Below are 17126 nucleotides of genomic sequence, written 5' to 3'. Positions count from 1 at the left end.
AAGACAGGAATGCCTTGCAAGGACCAGCATGGCAGGAAGGGAGGTAGCTAGTTGGCTGTGAAAGCCCCACCAATAGCTAGTTTTTGGTCATCAATTCACTTATGAACCAGTGATTGAAAACCAGCACAGTAAAAAAGCTGAAACATAATATAGAAAGTGATTAGTCACCCAGAACTTCTCAGCACACGTCTGGTGCAAAACAGTGCAAAGGCAGAGTCTTCTGTTCTTCAAACAGATAAAAAGAGAAAACACTGTGATAAATACATGGAGTCTGGGCTTTCATAGAGGAGATGAGGGCTTGTATTATTAATTACAACATTTTGCTAATAGGAAGGGTAAAATTTATGGAAATGGGCTGCCAAGGGATATGCAAGTGAAAAAGGTTGGCAACCACTGCAGGAGAACCAGGAATCAAATCCACCTTTAAGGTGTCTGGTGTGTTAAGCCAGAAGTTCTACATATAACATACAACTTATAACACATAACTGGGAGTGTGCAATTCAATTCACAGCAGAGAGATGCAGCTGCAGGTAGTTCCACTGCTTTCCCCGGGTGTTACTCTTAAGTAAGGGTGCATTGAATTGTAGCCTGCTTCAAATGGAAAGGAGGATTCCCATCCTGGTGTTTCGAAAAACAGATCTGCTTTGCAAGCATTTGCAAAGCAGAACCAGGCTGCAGCAGAAGGAAGGAGAATAAAAGGTTAACGAATTGCTTCTAAGGAGCTGTGCCTGCCTGCTGCTTGAGAAACTTGGCGCCTGTCTGCCCTTGAGAAACAAAACTTTTCAGAGTTGAAAGGCTCTGCCCTCTGATTGACCCAGAGATAAGGCAAAGTGAGAATTGGAGCTTGATTACTTGGCAAAAATTTCACATACTATAGGCGAGTATCTACGGTATATATAATGTGTAGCAGTGGAAGAAAATTGTTTTATTTTTTCCACAGATTTCAGTGTTTTCCAAAGTTAGAAGTGCAGAAAGCAGTGTTACATTATAATTATTCATTATAATCGCTTTGAAAGTGTACTGGGTAGGTGATATAGGTGGTATAGTGTCAGCAGATGCAGCCACAGTCATTATCGATGCACCCCCCCATTAAATAATAAATAAAAATCAAATAAAATGATTTTATTTTTTCATAGATTTTTTCAAACAAAAATGAGAAGTGCAGAAAGCAGTGCTGTGTGTTTTTATTTTGTTATCACCATTTTCTCCCAACTCTAATAATGTGTATCTGTGCCCATTAGAAGAAAAAATATTGTTAGGGAGAATGTGATTTTTACGAGTTCATCTTTAAAACGGCAAACATGAGCCAGGTTCTCAACTATTGTAAATTAATGTGCCTTTCTTTCCATGGACAACATAGTATGTGCAACAGTTGAAAAAGGAGGCTTCCAGATGAGGGTATATTTACACTTTAAATGCACAATTGCTGTTAAATTGTGCAGGTTCCATATGAGTTTTTTTTAAATTCACAGTTCTATTGTTACAGAATTGTATTGTTCTAGCAAATGTCCACAATTCTGATCTGCACACACCCATTAGTGCTTTTGTTGCAGAACTTGTGCAATTTGGTCTTGTGGCTGTGGGAATATCATGGGCATGAATTGGTTGTTTCCTACACCATGAGCAATATATGGTTATAGAGCAGCAGGTAGGACTGTTGCCACAGCAGCATATGTAGAGACCATTACTTGGGAGAGAGGGATGGGTTAGTGAGCCCTTGTCTCATGTGTCTGGCACTGTGGACTCATGATATGCCCGGTTGGATAGGAGTGAGCAATAGAAACATCCCTTCCCCTTTTCAGGGCTAATCTGCTCCACTCAAACCAACATGCTGTCTCTGCTGCTGCTTTTGATAATTTTGCCCCTTGAAGAAGATGGGGCATAGCTTTTCCTCTGCGTTCAGCTTTTTATTGTGTGGGACAGAATATTGGCTCAATGAGTCACCAACACCACCATCAAAAAATTTATTACTTTTAATTGTCTGGAAACCCCTTGCAACACACTCCTCAATCAGTGTTGCTTCAGGGCTGTCAGGCCTTTGGCATCTCAGGCCCTGAATTGTTGTAAGCTAGGATGTGGCAGGAGGGTCCTTGATGTCCAGGCCTGGTGTGAAATGTAAATTAAAGGAACAGCAGCCCTGTGTACATGTGTGTGATCAGTAATCAGCTGCACCTGTTGCAGGTGGGCGTCACGTGACTTTGGCAGGATGTGTGCAGTCACATAGGCTATGGTGAAGTGGTGGAATGTACCACTGGACAGCCAATCAGAGTGGGTCACCAGACTGTCTTGTGACAATTAGGTTGCCCTACTCTGATTGGCTGGCCCAGGTAAAAATGGGGGCAAGAGCAAACACCAAATGTGGGTTGCTGTGGTGGAGTTTCTGCATGTCGTGCTGCTGGTTTGTTCTGTGACTTGGACTGTGCTTATTGTGACCATGCCTCTCTGTATCCCTGACTTCTGGACTGTTTGACTGACTACTCTTCTGCCTGCTCCTTTACCAGTACATGCTTCTGCAACAAACAAGCCTGTGTCTGCTTCGTTGGCTCTGTTTGGGATCACCTGCTTCTTGTGCTGTCTCCCTACGCTCCCGTGCCACTCTGCTATTGGGAAGGCAAGGGCCATCCTCCCCTGCTGACCTGACAAGGGCATTTTGTTATCTAAATTTAAAATATGGGAGCAAATTCATAATAAGGGTCTACAGAGCAAGGGCGCCACAAAATGGTTCTGCTTTAAAATGGGTGTCTTGGAATAAAAAGAACAGATATGTATTCTTGCTGGTTATAGTTCCTCCCACATTCTATGCCAGCTGCACAGTTGAAAGGAAAGATGGTCCTTCAAATGTAGTGAGACAAGCTGAGAAGGATGCTATCTTTCATTCACAGCCCCGCTGTCTTCCTGTTTGGCTGAAATACGTACTAGTAAAACTACCTATACAAAATATCTAAAATGTAATACAGGTAGGCCCCATATTCACAGATCCGTATCTGCTGTTTCACATAACTGCAAATGCGGGGGCCCCTGATCCCCTGATCCCCTGATCCAGAGGCAAGGGGAGGGGAATGACTGTTGGAAGCTAAAATACGTCACTTTCGGTTTTGTCAGAAAACCAGAAGTGACATTTTTTCACTTCCAACAGTCATTCTGAGCCCCACAGAGGCCCTGGGCAGATGTGCGTGGCCTCTGCGGTGCTCAGAAAATCCTCCAGAACCCCTTGCCTCTGGAAGTTGGGGTATCCACGGTATCAGGTAACTGGGAGTCGGTGGTTCTAGAATGGAACCCTGTGGATACCGGGGCATGCCTGTATATTATGATCCCCCCCCCCACACACACACACACAATACAACTGCATAGTTTTTAGAAAGCCCTTGAGGTTTAAAATATCTTTTTGGGGTGGAAAGAATGAAGAGGGCTCTGAGAATTGCTGATTCTTTCATGTTCAGAAATTACAAGTAGTCATCTAATTACAGTCTGGTTTTTATTTCAATTAAACTTACCTAAACACAGATTTTCTTAATAATTAGGCTCTTCTTTTCTATTTTCATAATGTAACTTTAAATCATTCTATCTTTATTTTCCATGTTAGAGTCATCTGAAACTTGCATATATTCGTTGTTACATTCTGGTGGAGAGATTACCAGAATGACTTAAAAGGATATTTTCCATTGCTGTAAGGTTATGATTCACAAAGCCAGTTGCGTTTCTATGAGCTAACCAATTCTTTCAGAAAATCATTACCTAGATCAAGAAATGTGGTATACAAGAATTCCTAAATTAGCTATTTACCCCAAGGCTATTTCAGTTGGTGTGTGTCTCAGCTAACAAAAATATATTTTCAGTCTAAGTGCTTCTTTGAATGTGATTTTGTATTTAACACCACAATTTTAAACTTTTCTGCAATGACCCATTAAATTTGTGCATGGAAATTAAACCATGAACAAGTTGCTACAGATATCTCTCCCTGGAATTGCAAAAGATTGCTATGGGAAGAGGCAATCTATACCCAGCACGGGGAGGGGGGGCATTACTTATACAGTGTGCTGAACTGATCATCAGTGTTGTAGGCATCCTTGGAGCTGTGGAAGTTAGATAGATGGCACAGCACCTAACAACCGGCACCCACTTTCAGACTGCTGTGTCCTAACATTGAGTTTAAACTGCTATAGTAGTTCTTACTACCACCATACAAGGCCAAGGGAAACAGACAAGAGGCTACTACCTCAGAGAAACTTCCCTTCCGGAAGAGTGGAACGCTCCCTAATCATTAAAAAAAAATTACACACACACACACTACTGTCCATACTCATTCATAACACTTCGATGTCCACTTGACACATCTCCTTGCTGGTTACTTAGAAGTTGGCATTTTCTCTTGTATCAATGTGTTCTTGACATTCAGTAGTTGGCTTGAGGATTGGCAGGTGCACCCATTGCCTTACTCAATTTCTCCTCATTCTCCTGCTCTCTGAATCAAAAAAGAAAGAGGGAAATGTAGCAGGAGAGGAAGCATACAGTAGAGTAGTGTGTTAGAGCTACTCTTCTCTGCACTTCCTCTTTTGCTCCATCCCCTGCTTTCTTTCCCAATCTGGAGAGGGAGAGGAGTGGCAGGAGCTGGTGCACCACAGGGTAAAGGGGAACAGCATTTGGTATGCACCTCAGGGCGAAATCCTAATCCCTTATGTCAGTGCTTCCCAGCACTGGCATAGCTGTGCCAATGGGACATGTGCTGCATCCTGCAGGTGGGTGTCACTCACGGAGGCCTCCTCAAAGTAAGGGAATGTTTGTTCCCTTACCTGAGAGCTGCATTGCCCCAAGTCAGTGCTGGAAAGCACTGACATAAGGGGTTAGGATTGGACCCTCAGTTGCCAAGAGGATGTGAGCATACCTGTTGATATCATATATCTGGATTTTCATAAAGCATTTGACACATTCCCTCACCAAGAGTTTGTGAGAAAACCCCACAGTCTGGGAATAAGATTCTTATGGATTAGGAACTGGTTGAAGATCAGAAAACAGACAGTGGGTGTCACAATGGAGAGAGGTGAAAAGTGGTGTGTCTCAAGGATTGGTATTGGGACCAGTGCTTTTCAATTTGTTCATAAATGACCTGGAGACAGAGATAAGCAGACCAAATTTGCAGATGAAACTAAAATTCAGATGATACTTAACTGTCTGACCGATACCATTTATAAATAGCACACATGCATGTGAAGCAAATGCATTCTGGTCTTTTCTGTTGCTTGCAGGTGAATCCAGGGCATTTCTTCTTTAATGGGGGGCAAACTGATCCCATACACAATTAAAGAAAAATGCCACAGATTCCCCAAAACAGAAGGAAGGAACCAGAACATAAGTATTCATGTCCTTTTATCACATGGTTGGGCAGATAAGTATTGTCTGAACCATGCCAGAGTTCGGTAAGCTGCAGAGACAACGTTCCATCCTTATGACGTCTGAAAATATTACTAAGAAGAATACGTATTAATTTTCCAACTTGTATGTGATCCACCTATCCTCAGTCCTTCCTTTTAAGATTGATCTGAAGATTGTGCACAGTTGTTATAAATGGTTCAATCTCAGTCCTGAAGATCTGGTGCAGTTCACTCTGCAGCATGGGAAGGCTTGTGAAGAGTTGGGGGAAGGCTACAGGACAAGGCTTTTTCGAGCCTAAGTATTTGTTAAGAAAACCAAGGAGAAAAGGAGTAAAATCCAATGATGGGCCTTAAATCAGATATGCATAGTAGAAAATGAGTTCTATTACCTCTAAACTTTAGCACACAAATAGCAATGCCTACAAAGACATCTCTGTGCTATGCAGATCAGTGTCACAGATCAGTGTCAAGTTTTCTTAAAACATCATCCCTACGGTGTGTGCTGTGCATTTGAAAGCTTAGGTCCTTTGCTGCAGTTGTTCCTCTGAGACGGGTGCTGTCACACTACAGACTGGAATGGAAAGAGTGTCTCTCTGTTCTCAGTGCTTCCTTTGCTGGCAGCCAATGAGTAAACAGCCTGAGTCAAATGCAGAGAATGAGGAGGAGAACTGGAGACAAAGAAACTCTGTGATAGCAAATGGGTGAGGGTTCTGGGTGGGGTGAAGCGAGGCAAGAAAAGATTTAAGATTATGAAACTTGGAGTGTTATAAGAGGGGGCATATTTTGCTGTCTTATTGTCAGTTTTTTCTGCAATTTGCATCTGCCACTTTATCTTTCCTGTCAAAATGGTTTTGAAAACCTGGCGCTTTGCTAACACACAGTGAAAAAGGTTCCAAGAAGAGAGACTTCTCTTTCTGCTTGCATTTTGCTTCTCAGTTACTTAGTCAGTAGATCAGCTAGGTTGTCTAAGCAGCTTTTTACAGATGAGATTACATCTTTCTTGTACTTAAATGGGGAGAAACCTGTGTTTCACTAGAAACTGCAATATGGCTTAGTATTGCATGTGCTTTCTTTTGAGCACATGTACCATCAGGGTAAGTTCGCACAGGAGCTTTCCATATTGGTAGTTTGCCATTTTAGTGCAGGTCACAGTATCATGGTGGTTGGGTTGTTTGCCCTGCATTCTCCTGAGCAGATAGTGCCATCCGTATTGTCATTGGGATCCTTCCAGACTTCTGTGCAGTGCTAATTTGGAATGTTAAATCGGCACATCCAAGCCAGAATGTGGCTATGTATGATGTTCATTCAGTTGAAGGTGATGCAGTGTGAATAGACATTTCCACATTTAGGGAGGTGTTTACATGTGATGTTTAGAGTTTCATTTGGGCTTTGTTTTCCTTTAGTCAACAGAAGGCAGCCTTGAATCCTCTAAAGGTCAGGACCATAATATGGGGTAGTTATAAAGTTCCCTACCCCCTGCCATGGACCTAATCTGTGGTGCTCCTGCTCCAGCCCCTGATTGACTAATGGAAAACTAACCCCATCTGGTCGAATAGTGCTTCAAAAGTCACATGCTGTTTGGCCATTAGATAGACCACTAATTTATGAGTGTGTTTCCTGTGCTCAGGTGGTGTGCGCCCAGAAGCCTGCTTGATCAGTTTACAGTAGCTTCTGGTGGTTGCCCTGTGGTTTTGTCCAACTGGTGGTTTCCCACACTCCAAAAGCATTTTCATATGCAAGATGTAACTTTACTTTTGAACCCCTCTCATGCTGTTTGTGTAAACATCTGATTGTTGTTAATGCAGAAGAGGAAGCAGGGACATTTGTCTTTCTTTTTGTAGAGCAAATGAATGTTCTGGCCAATGTAGGTTTTACATTTGAATTATAAACTGACTGAGGCTAGAACCACTTTATACATCATGTGCAAAAATACGCACTATGATAGAACAGGAAAGATTCTCTCCCTGCTCCTCTGCCCCAGAACTCCATGGTAACTATGAAAGCATCCATATTGCTGAACGTGAGAAAATGGGAGCCCTCCTAAAATGACTAGCATCACCATTTTGTGACCTATGCTTTTAAATCAGTACATCATTGCCTCTCTGATCCACTGAGGCCATGCACCCGTTAGTAATGTTTACACAGTTTTTGAGTCAGCTGTTCCCAATCTCAGAGCTTGGGGTAAATAACATTATGCTAATTGTTCTGCCCTGGTTTTGGTTCACCAGAAGTCAGTTTGAATAAAAACATCTTACACTTCACCCGGAAGATATACAGGGCTCACATTTTGGGGAGTCTGAATCTAGGATGAGAAAATTTCAAGTTGGTGAGCAGCCATCAAAACGATGTGTCTGCATGCCCTAGCACACCTGATATGACACACAGGCAATGTCCTAAAGAAGCAAGCGTACTGATCTTTAAGGTCATGGTGAAACAAAGGGGTAGAAGTGGCTTCTTAGTTAGACCGGGCCCAGGCAGGAGTGGCATGACCTGGAATGTCATCTGATGGTTAACCATCTCTGCACTGCAAAAAACATGCTCTTTGTGCATTGCTGGAACACCCGGAAGTACAGTTCTTTCAGTCTCATTTATGCACTGTCTGTGTAAATGAAACCAGAAGTCCTGCACTTCCAGATTTCACTGAAGTGCATGAGCACAGTAAGGAGGGGAATGATGTGCTTCTCGCTTGAGCAAGCAGGAAGCAAATCATCATGGTTTGCATTGACAGAAGGTTAGAGGGAAGAGGTGGCAGCAGCAGACTCTGGGTGAAAGGCAACCCGAATCTGCCACCGCCTCAGACCACTCACAATCTGCCACTGATGCAACCTGTATCAGGTGGCCCCATGGATGGTTTGGTATTGGGTCCAGGCCATTCAGATAATTCAGATTCAGGTGATTGCTGGCACCCGGAATGGAGCTTGGAGGGCTCATCATACCTAATCTCCTATGACAGACTGATCAGAAGCTGCCAAATGGTTTTTTAGCACTGATAAAGAACAAAAAGAAACATGCTGATGCCAGTTAAATCGAAAAGCAGAGGGCTTGATCTTTGCCTCCACCTCCTGTCCACCCTTGGCATTCTGGGCTGGTCTTTGTTACCTGCTGAACCTATCTTTTCAATCTAGCCACTGATACCTTTGGTTGACCACACCACTTCACTGTTGAAAGTTAATACTGTTTGACTCGTTCTGTGCTGTTCACATGAAGCCAAAGGAAACAACGCAAAGAATAACTTGCCTGTATGCAGTTTGGAAACTTCTCAGACGCCCTGCTTTCAAAACACTATACAGTAGCTTACTATATCTCTTTGCAGCTGCAAAGCAAAAGAAGGAAGCAAATAGCATAACATACCTAAAACTAAGCAGAACCATTAAGGATATAAGAGTTCATGATGAATTGAATCTAGCTTTAGGAGTAACAAAGTGCTAGTACAATGCAGAGACTGTTAAGCCAGTTAAAGGAGAATATTTGAATTACTCTCGTCTCTAAATGCAAAGATGTTTATTACAAAGCAAAAAAAAAGTGACTAGTTTTATCGCAAGAGGAGGGTTATTTTGGTTCACTTTGTAAGGGTAAACATTCAGGCTAGGGAAAATCCACTTTTCCTTCCACCAGCCCATTTGTTAAGCAAAGTTTTGATGACTCAGGGCATGAGCAGTGGAATAGAGGACCTTTTCATCTGCAGAGCGCCTGTTGAATCTACCCACCAATTTGGTCACTGACTGTTTTTAACTCTGCAAGGGCAATCTGGAAATGAAACACGCTAGTTGTATTTCTGGCCACAAAGCTACCACAATGATTGGCAACCATGGCCACAATCCAGTGATTCTCTCTTGCATACAGAGACAGACTTCTCAATGTGATGCAGCTGTTTTCCAGCAGCTTGCTTCTGCAACAACCTTTGTGGGGGGGGGGGGAATCAATCTGTATCCATGGAAAATCTTTATTTTTCATGCTGCTGAATTGTGCATATAGTGTGTGGAAGGGCTGAAGCATCAGTGGATGGAAATGCAACAGCAACATGAATAAATACACTCTGCTTTGCATCCCCCTCTAGACTGCAGTTGGTTTATTTCAAGGGTATCTGTCAACTAATGAAATGTGCTTTCTTCAAGTTAACCTTATACAGCTTCTGACCAGGAAACTCTTTAAGATCATGGAAATGTAGGTCCAGGGTTGTAGGTGAGAGTAGTATTCAACAGGTGCCCTCTTTGAAACTTTTTTCAGAGGACCTTAGCCAGTAAGAAGCATCAAGCTCAGCAGGAGGCAAACTGGGAAATTCGTCTAAGTCGGTGTTTCTCAACCAGTGGTATTCATACCACAGGTTTGATTTCATCTAACGATTTCTAAAGATTTCATCTTAGATTTCATCTAAGGCTGCAATGTATAGTTATTTACATTTCAAGGCCATCTGTTTGCCTTGCATTCTTACTGCTTTTGCAGATAACTGACATGCATTTCCACACGCTACATTTGATGTTACTCTTTGGTTGCTGGCTTTGAGGTACTTCTAATGGCTGCAAGAAAATTTATACCTATCAGAGCTGCAATCTACCATTATGGGCTGCTTCACATGCTTAAAACTTCCTACACACAAATGTTTTCTATGGCATATATGATGATGTATGTTAATCATGATATTCACATGCAAGTGCTTTCTGTAACATTGTTAGGAGTCAATTAAAAATGCTGTGCATGTGTGCGTGCCCAATGATCAGCAAAGATTTCATCTAACGGCCATGTAATCCATCAGAATTACTTTTGTAGACTTCAGTGGATTTTCAGTTAATTACCACAACAGAAAAGATAAGCTTGGGAAGATCATTCCCAAAGCCACTGAAAAAGTTCAAGATTCACCTGGCAGAAAATGGAAGAAAGCTTGAAGGGGAAGGCATGGCACAGTGTGCTAAGCTAAATGCATAAATTGCTTGAATGGCACATAAATTGTTTCAATGGCACATATTTTGTATGTTGGGAGATTTAGTAGATGTTACTCTGGAATCTAAAACTGGCCACAGGATGTTTAGGCTATGAGACTGGGGCTGCAAATAATCACACCGAAGACATTTTGCAAACGTACAGAGCTTGCATGACTCAGATCAGTGGCATTGCTAGGGGGGTGTGGAGGGTGCGGGCCGCTCCAGGTGATGCGCGGGGGGGTGAGGCGCGGGGGGTAACATGCTAAAATTGCGCCGTTAGGAGCTACCGCGTCATGCCATACACCGTTGGATGCGGAATGGCCAGCGGAACGCAATGCAAAACTCCCCGTTGAGATCGCTCCTTCAAACGTTATGGCCAAAAAACTGGAAGGAAAAATGCATGGAGCCCTAAGGAAAGCGAGCCATATCGCGCGTTTACTCGCGAGTCAGCGAACATGCCTTAGTGCATCGGAAAGGGCAGGCTGAGAGGAATGCAACGACACCTGAATGGTCCTGATCCAGTGAGTGCAGCCCCCAAAAAACACCGGAGAAGGAGGTTCCCCCTCCCAGCTGTGAGTGTATGGAGCCCTATGGGAAGCGAAGCAGCTTCACGTAGTGTTTACTCGCAAGTAGGCAGACGTGCCTTGGCTGGTGGTCAGGCCAGGCAAAGGGGAATGTGAGGACATCAGAATGGTTCCAATCCAATGGGACTGGAGCACAACAAAAGCCCCAGAAGGCAGCCTCCCCCCCCCCCCCCACTAAAAAGGACCAACAAAGAGGCTTGAACTGGTAAGGGGAATGTTTTCTATTTTGCACTTGCAGTTTCCCTCACAGCCCAATCCTACCCACACTTTCCTGGGAGTAAGCCCAACTGACTCTAATGGGAGTTACTTCTGAGTAGACATGCATAGAATTGGGCTCTGAGGCTGGACTCCTATCCCCACTTTTCTGGGTATAAGCCCCATTGACTCCAATGGGACTTACTTCTGAGTAGACAGGCATAGGATTGGGTTCTCAGACTTGTAAAGCCAGGTGGGTCTTTGTATTGATGTGCTTGAAATAGAAGGACTTTAAACTGGGCACTGGGGAGGGCTGGAAATCTCACTGATTCTTTTTGGGGGGTCTTATTGCAGGCAGACTACAGAGAAAACTCACTTGGTGGAACAGGGCTGGCTCCCCCTTATTTAATTATTTCTTTCGTTTTAATTTAACAATAATTTATTTTAATTTGCTTGATGATGTCACTTCTGGCCATGACATCACATCCAATGGGTCCTGGACTGGAGGAATAATACCATCATGTTATATATCAATCAGTGTGTAATTTCATGCAGAATGCAATGAAACAAACTACATTGAAAGATCAGTGTTCTATCAAAAGGTACAGCCAAAAAACCAGTGGGGGGGCCCCGATGGTACATCAAGATGTTACGTCACCCCGCCCACTGCATGGGGTGACACGCAGGCCTCCTGCACCGGGTGACGCAAATCCTAGTGATGCCACTGCTCAGAATGTTTGCATTCAAGTCAGGTGTCTTGAAACCAAGTTCAGATTAGCATTACTGACAAATTTTTTTAAAAAGACTTGGATTTGAACTACAAAAGTATCAGATGAAAGTTTTTTTTTTTTTTTAGCAAGAGCAGGAGGGAAGCAGGGTGGGCTAATGGGTGTAATGATAAAATCACTTCTAGATACTATGCTTTTTTTCCTTCATTCCTGTGATAATTTATAGCTCAGTGTGGAATCTGAGACACACTAAGCTGTGCCAAAGGGTCTGGCAGGAGGAAGAAGAGACGAGTCATTCAGATTTGGAACCTCGGCACAAGTTATAAAATTTAATTTTAGCAACTACTAGACACAGCTTTTTAAGTGTGTTTCTATTAGAATTTTTAAGAAACCCCATTTCTTCATGAAAATGTTATGACTGTACAAAAGAATGTTTTCAGAGCAAGGGGCATACTTAACTTTTCAGACAGGATTACTTATTCTTTTGATGAATAGGTAAAAAAATAAAGGTAATTATGTGTTCAGAATTTATTTAAAACTCCCAAGGGCAAAAAGAATTAGATGTAGTGATTTTTCAGTGACTGTGTTGCACACAAGATGCACAGGTCTTTGTGTTGACTTTGGAGAGAGGCTCCTCCCTAAAATATCTCATACCCTCATCTCAGAAACTTCAAAAACACTCCCCCCAAAAAGAGGACCGAATGTGAGAAATAAAGTATCAGCTGAGGAAATAGAGTGGAAAAGGAACATCAGGCCTGTAAATGCAGTTACTCTCAGAGATGAGGCTTGCATGTTTTGGTAGAAGTCCTATCCTTCAAGAGCCAGAATATCTGTGACATCATCAGATGTGTCCACATCATGTTATCACAAGTGTGGCAATATGCATTGTCTCAGATCTGGCTTTGATTTCTGTGCATGAATAAATATCGTACTACTGCACTGGATCATCAACCAACCACAAACGTGGTTGTTGAAAAGCAAAGATGAATTCCTTCCTTTTTTTCCTTCCTTGCACTCTGCTTGGTGAATAGTTGAAGAATTAGGAACAGTGCTTGTAGAATGATAGTGTGCTAATGTCTTAGCTGGATTTTTCCCAAGCACATTTTCCCACGGACTCAAACCAAGTACTTCAATCAAGAGGCAGCCATTGACCATCTGACATTCTGGGCCTCACTATACTCCACTATGCTATACTCTTTATAGCATAAAGAAACAAAGATGTCCTTACTCACTACAATATTCTGTCACCACTGGATACAGAAGAGTGAGATCTCAACTATTAACTGTCTGGCTGGTAGCAGAATATATTATATCCCAAAAATCTAAATCAGTGATTCTACAGTAGTAGCCGAGGTAGCACAGCACTGGGCTATAGGATACTTGGAGATAGATAGCTGGTGAGACTGTTGACAGTGGGTGTTTTGGATGATTTGGCAAAGAGGATAACCACCTAGGACTACAGCTAAATGGGACAGCCAGCACATTAGGTGCTTAAATGGGGCATATCAGCAATACTATCAGCAGTGTTACAAACAAAATGGAATGATAGGTGTTGCAAAAACTGGACACCAGAGGTTGTATTCTAAGGTTTCCTTCCTCTGGAGGAAAGACTCTTTACACCACAGCAAGGAGGAAAAACTCCAGAGCAAACAGTTTTTCCTCCAGAAACAGAAAAATCTGCTTTGCCAGGTGAGATTCCCTTCTGTGAGCTATTCTCTGAGATCTATTCTTTCCTCCTTGAGATTTGAAGGGCCCAACCCTATCCAACTTTCCAGCACCAATGCAGCCGCAATTTAGCCCTAAGGTAAGGGAACAAATGGTCCCTTACCACAGGGGTGCTCAATAGGTGGATCGCAATCTACCGGTAGATCGCGAGGCAAAATGAGTAGATCTCGGAGCCCTGTCTCTCCAAACTGTTAATATGTCAGTTTCGTCTAGTGACTAGACGAAACTGACATATTTAGCTGACACTAAACTGACACTGAAACTGACACTTTAGCTGCTCTTCAGGCATGCAGCAACAAAACTGACGAAACTGACTAGACTCCAGCAGGGGCTCCATACATTAGAGGGGGTGTCTGTCAGACGCTTCCTTCCCCCCTGGTAGATCTCCGGGCCTTGCTGGGTTTCAAAGTAGCTCTCGAGCCAAAAAAGTGTGAGCACCCCTGCCTTACCATGAGGAGTCCTCTGCGACTGCCGCCTCGCCACAGGATGAAGCACATATGCTATTGCATGGCTGCATCAGCGCTGGAAAGTTGAATAGGATTGGGCCTCTAATAGCACACAGAACCTGAGCCAATGCAGTTGTGTACTTAGACTTCACTGGGGTTTTTCATGAAGACTTTAGTTTCAGTTGAGTTATAGTTCAGTTAGTCTCACTGAAACTAAAGACATTTGGGTGGACAGGGCCCTTCATATGTCTAGCCAACATAAAATTGTTGACTTTCTGACAACTATGAGAAGTTATGAAGACATCAACAAAATTCTGGTATGTCAGTCAGACGTTTTCTCATCTTCTTTCCCCCCCCTCCCACAATAGGACACCGTCAGAAAGTAGACGATCAGACAAAGCCTGGGAGTTTGTCCTTTTCAGAGCGCCTGAGTGAACTGGAGCAGTTGCGTCGCACAGCCATAAGGGTCAGCCCACACCACCCAACCCCCACACCTAACCCGAGAGCTTCCTTGAACCACACCACTGCTTTTAACCCTCAACCTCAGAGCCAGATTCAGGGTAAGTACCTGAACTTTCTCCCTCCCTCACTCCCCGACATAGAAGTTTACACCTTGACATTGGAATCATGATTAGTCTAATATGCTGCATGAGCACAGCATTACAGGATGCTTTTCTGTCATTGTATTTTGTACGGCTTACATACTAGAAGCTATGATGATGGGGGGGGGGGGTGACAACTGCAAAAAGCAATGTACCAGAAAAGATCAAGTTTGTTTTGAGTTTTAAAAAAAGCTATAAAAGTTTGTTGGTGAGAGAGAGAGAGAGAGACTCTTTTGTAGAACACATGTTTTCATTTGGATGATCATGTGTGTGTGTCCCCAACAAATGCAACAGGTATGCCCTAATAAACAACATTGTGACATTACAAAATATAAGCATAACAGGTTTTAGTTCTCAAGCAACTTAAGAGTGGAACTCCACACTACACGTGTATACATTTGTAACAATTACCTGATGTTTGCTTTTCCAAGGGGGAAAAGAAAAAGCAGCTTCAGGAGGAGTACTTGTTGCAGAGGAGCAGTGGGCAGGGAAAGGATTAAACACCTCTCCACCACCCACCACTTCTCAGCTCCAGATCAACTCCTGAAGCAGCTATTCCCTAGGAAAAATAGCTTTGGAGCTTTTGTTGCACACTTGACACTTGCATTAAATGTGTAATTCTTTTGGGTAATACAGTAGTATGTAGTTTGGCCCTTACTCTGACCAAAAAGGTGCAATGCTGCTAGTTTGGAGTAAGAGGTTTGGCCATTGATTTCAATGAGCTGAAAATGTCACTACTAGCCCAAAGGGAACTTCACATATTTTCACACATAGCATTCTTTTCATATTATACGTATTATTTTTCTCCATCCTCCACACATTTAATGTAACTGGTGGCTACAGTCTTAGTTTAGACCAGTTCATATATATTACTCCATATCTGTCATGCACTGAAAAGAAATGTACACATCTACTCCTTTACATATGACTGCTTTTTCTTTTTCTTTTCTTTTTCTTTTTCCTTTAAGAGGACATATTTAGGGTCATTTCCTTTTATCTGGGCAAATTAATCTGAACTGTCTATACTAATTGAAATTGCCCCCATACCAATGTCTAATGCTCAATTTAGAAGCAAATTGCACCCATAAGAGCTCTTTGAAAGGGTGAAAAAATATGCAGTTATTTAACCACAGCTACTGTGACCATGAAAACGTTATGTTAAGGGGATACAAATTTGTATGTGGGAACAGCAGACCACCCTGTGACCCTCCTGTGTTTAACAAGGAACATACAAGTACAGTCTATTTATCCACATTAGTTCTGTTCCATGACTCGGTGTGATTAACAAAAAACGCATTGTGCTGAGTCCATAGAGTTAGAGTCCATAGAGCAAATAGGCTGCAGCCTGAGACTTCCAGTTGGAAGGAAACTAAGGCAGCTATTCTCAATTCCTTCCCCTCCGTACTCAGCCCTCCTGTTGCCAACTGTCCTGCTTCTTTCACAGTTGGAATGGTGAGCTTGCTTGGGAAGCCTCTGTGTTCCAGGCAGCCTCCCAACAATACTGCAGGTTCTTCTCCTCCTTGCTGCTGCTGCTGCTGCTCCTGCAACCCTCCCAACCACCATCAAGGAAACTCCTCTGCCCCGGAGCATTCTGGGACTTTTAGTTCAACTCTCTGCTCACTGCCACCTGTCTCTCCAAGGCTTCCCAAGAGCCTGCATCATGGGGGGTGGGTGGGGGAATTCAGCAAACACTCCCTGAGTTTTTTTAAGCAACCCCCTCTCCTGCCTCCTTCTCCTGAGCCCTCCCCGTTGCCAGCTGCCCAGCTTCTTTCACAGGTGGGATGCTGATCTTTTAAGAGTCCAGCCCTAAGTGTTTCTACTCTGAAGTAAGCCCCATTCCACTCGATGGGGCTTACTCCCAGGAAAGTGTGGAGAGGATTGGGCTGTAAATAGCATACTTTGCTTGGTGGGAAGGCTTTGTGATAGCCTGCACCATCTGGGGTGGGGGGAATTCAGCAAACACTCCCTGAGTTCTTTAAAGCAATCCCCTCTTCTCTTTTAAAGCAATCCCCTCTGTTGCAATGGCACCTGCCCCTGTGTGTGTGTGTGAGAGAGAGAGAGAGAGAGACCTCCACCTCCCTGCATGTGTTCTGGCTACAGAGGTTCTTGCTCCCCCTTCCCCTCTTCATCCTCAACTGGCTCAGGGGCTCCAGGAATGTTATTATTCCTTTGCAAGAGGAACCTCTTTCAGGGCTCCAGGGCTATTCCCTGCTTGGGCGAGGCGGAGCCTTTTTGCAGTTTTTTGGGCTGTCTGGAAACGGATGAGACACCAGCGCAGGGGAAAGGAGGCAAAGGTGTGTGTGACATTCAGTACCCCACCCCATTCTCATTGAGACAAATCCACAGATAAATAGGCTGCACCTGTATATACAAAATTCTATATACAAATATACATTATACAAAATAATGTATATACTTGAGTACTCTGTACTTAGCAGAAGTGTAAGTGTATTTATACTATCAAGCAACCATCACCAGGGAGTTGCACTATGGAGGTGGCCATGTTTCTGACAGGTTCCTGCATTCGTTTTGATAGAAAATAGGCAGAAGTGATGTAA

At 43.2% G+C, this 17126-nt stretch overlaps 1 protein-coding gene across 3 annotated transcripts in view; it reads left to right on the top strand.

Annotated features, from left to right (window-relative positions):
- Positions 1–17126, top strand: part of RUNX1 (RUNX family transcription factor 1) — a 227616-nt gene that overhangs the window by 160314 nt on the left and 50176 nt on the right. For 2 of the 3 annotated variants that reach the window (XM_066619865.1, XM_066619866.1), the window contains one exon: positions 14335–14526. In XM_066619865.1, the coding sequence (XP_066475962.1) occupies positions 14335–14526 (192 nt within the window). Of the gene's footprint in view, positions 1–14334; positions 14531–17126 lie in introns of all 3 variants that reach the window. The other variant, XM_066619867.1, reaches the window with a different exon arrangement.

The sequence above is a fragment of the Tiliqua scincoides genome, chromosome 3 (genome assembly GCF_035046505.1).
Source record: "Tiliqua scincoides isolate rTilSci1 chromosome 3, rTilSci1.hap2, whole genome shotgun sequence".
Classification (NCBI taxonomy): domain Eukaryota; kingdom Metazoa; phylum Chordata; class Lepidosauria; order Squamata; family Scincidae; genus Tiliqua; species Tiliqua scincoides.
This window is presented reverse-complemented; position numbering and strand designations above follow the sequence as displayed.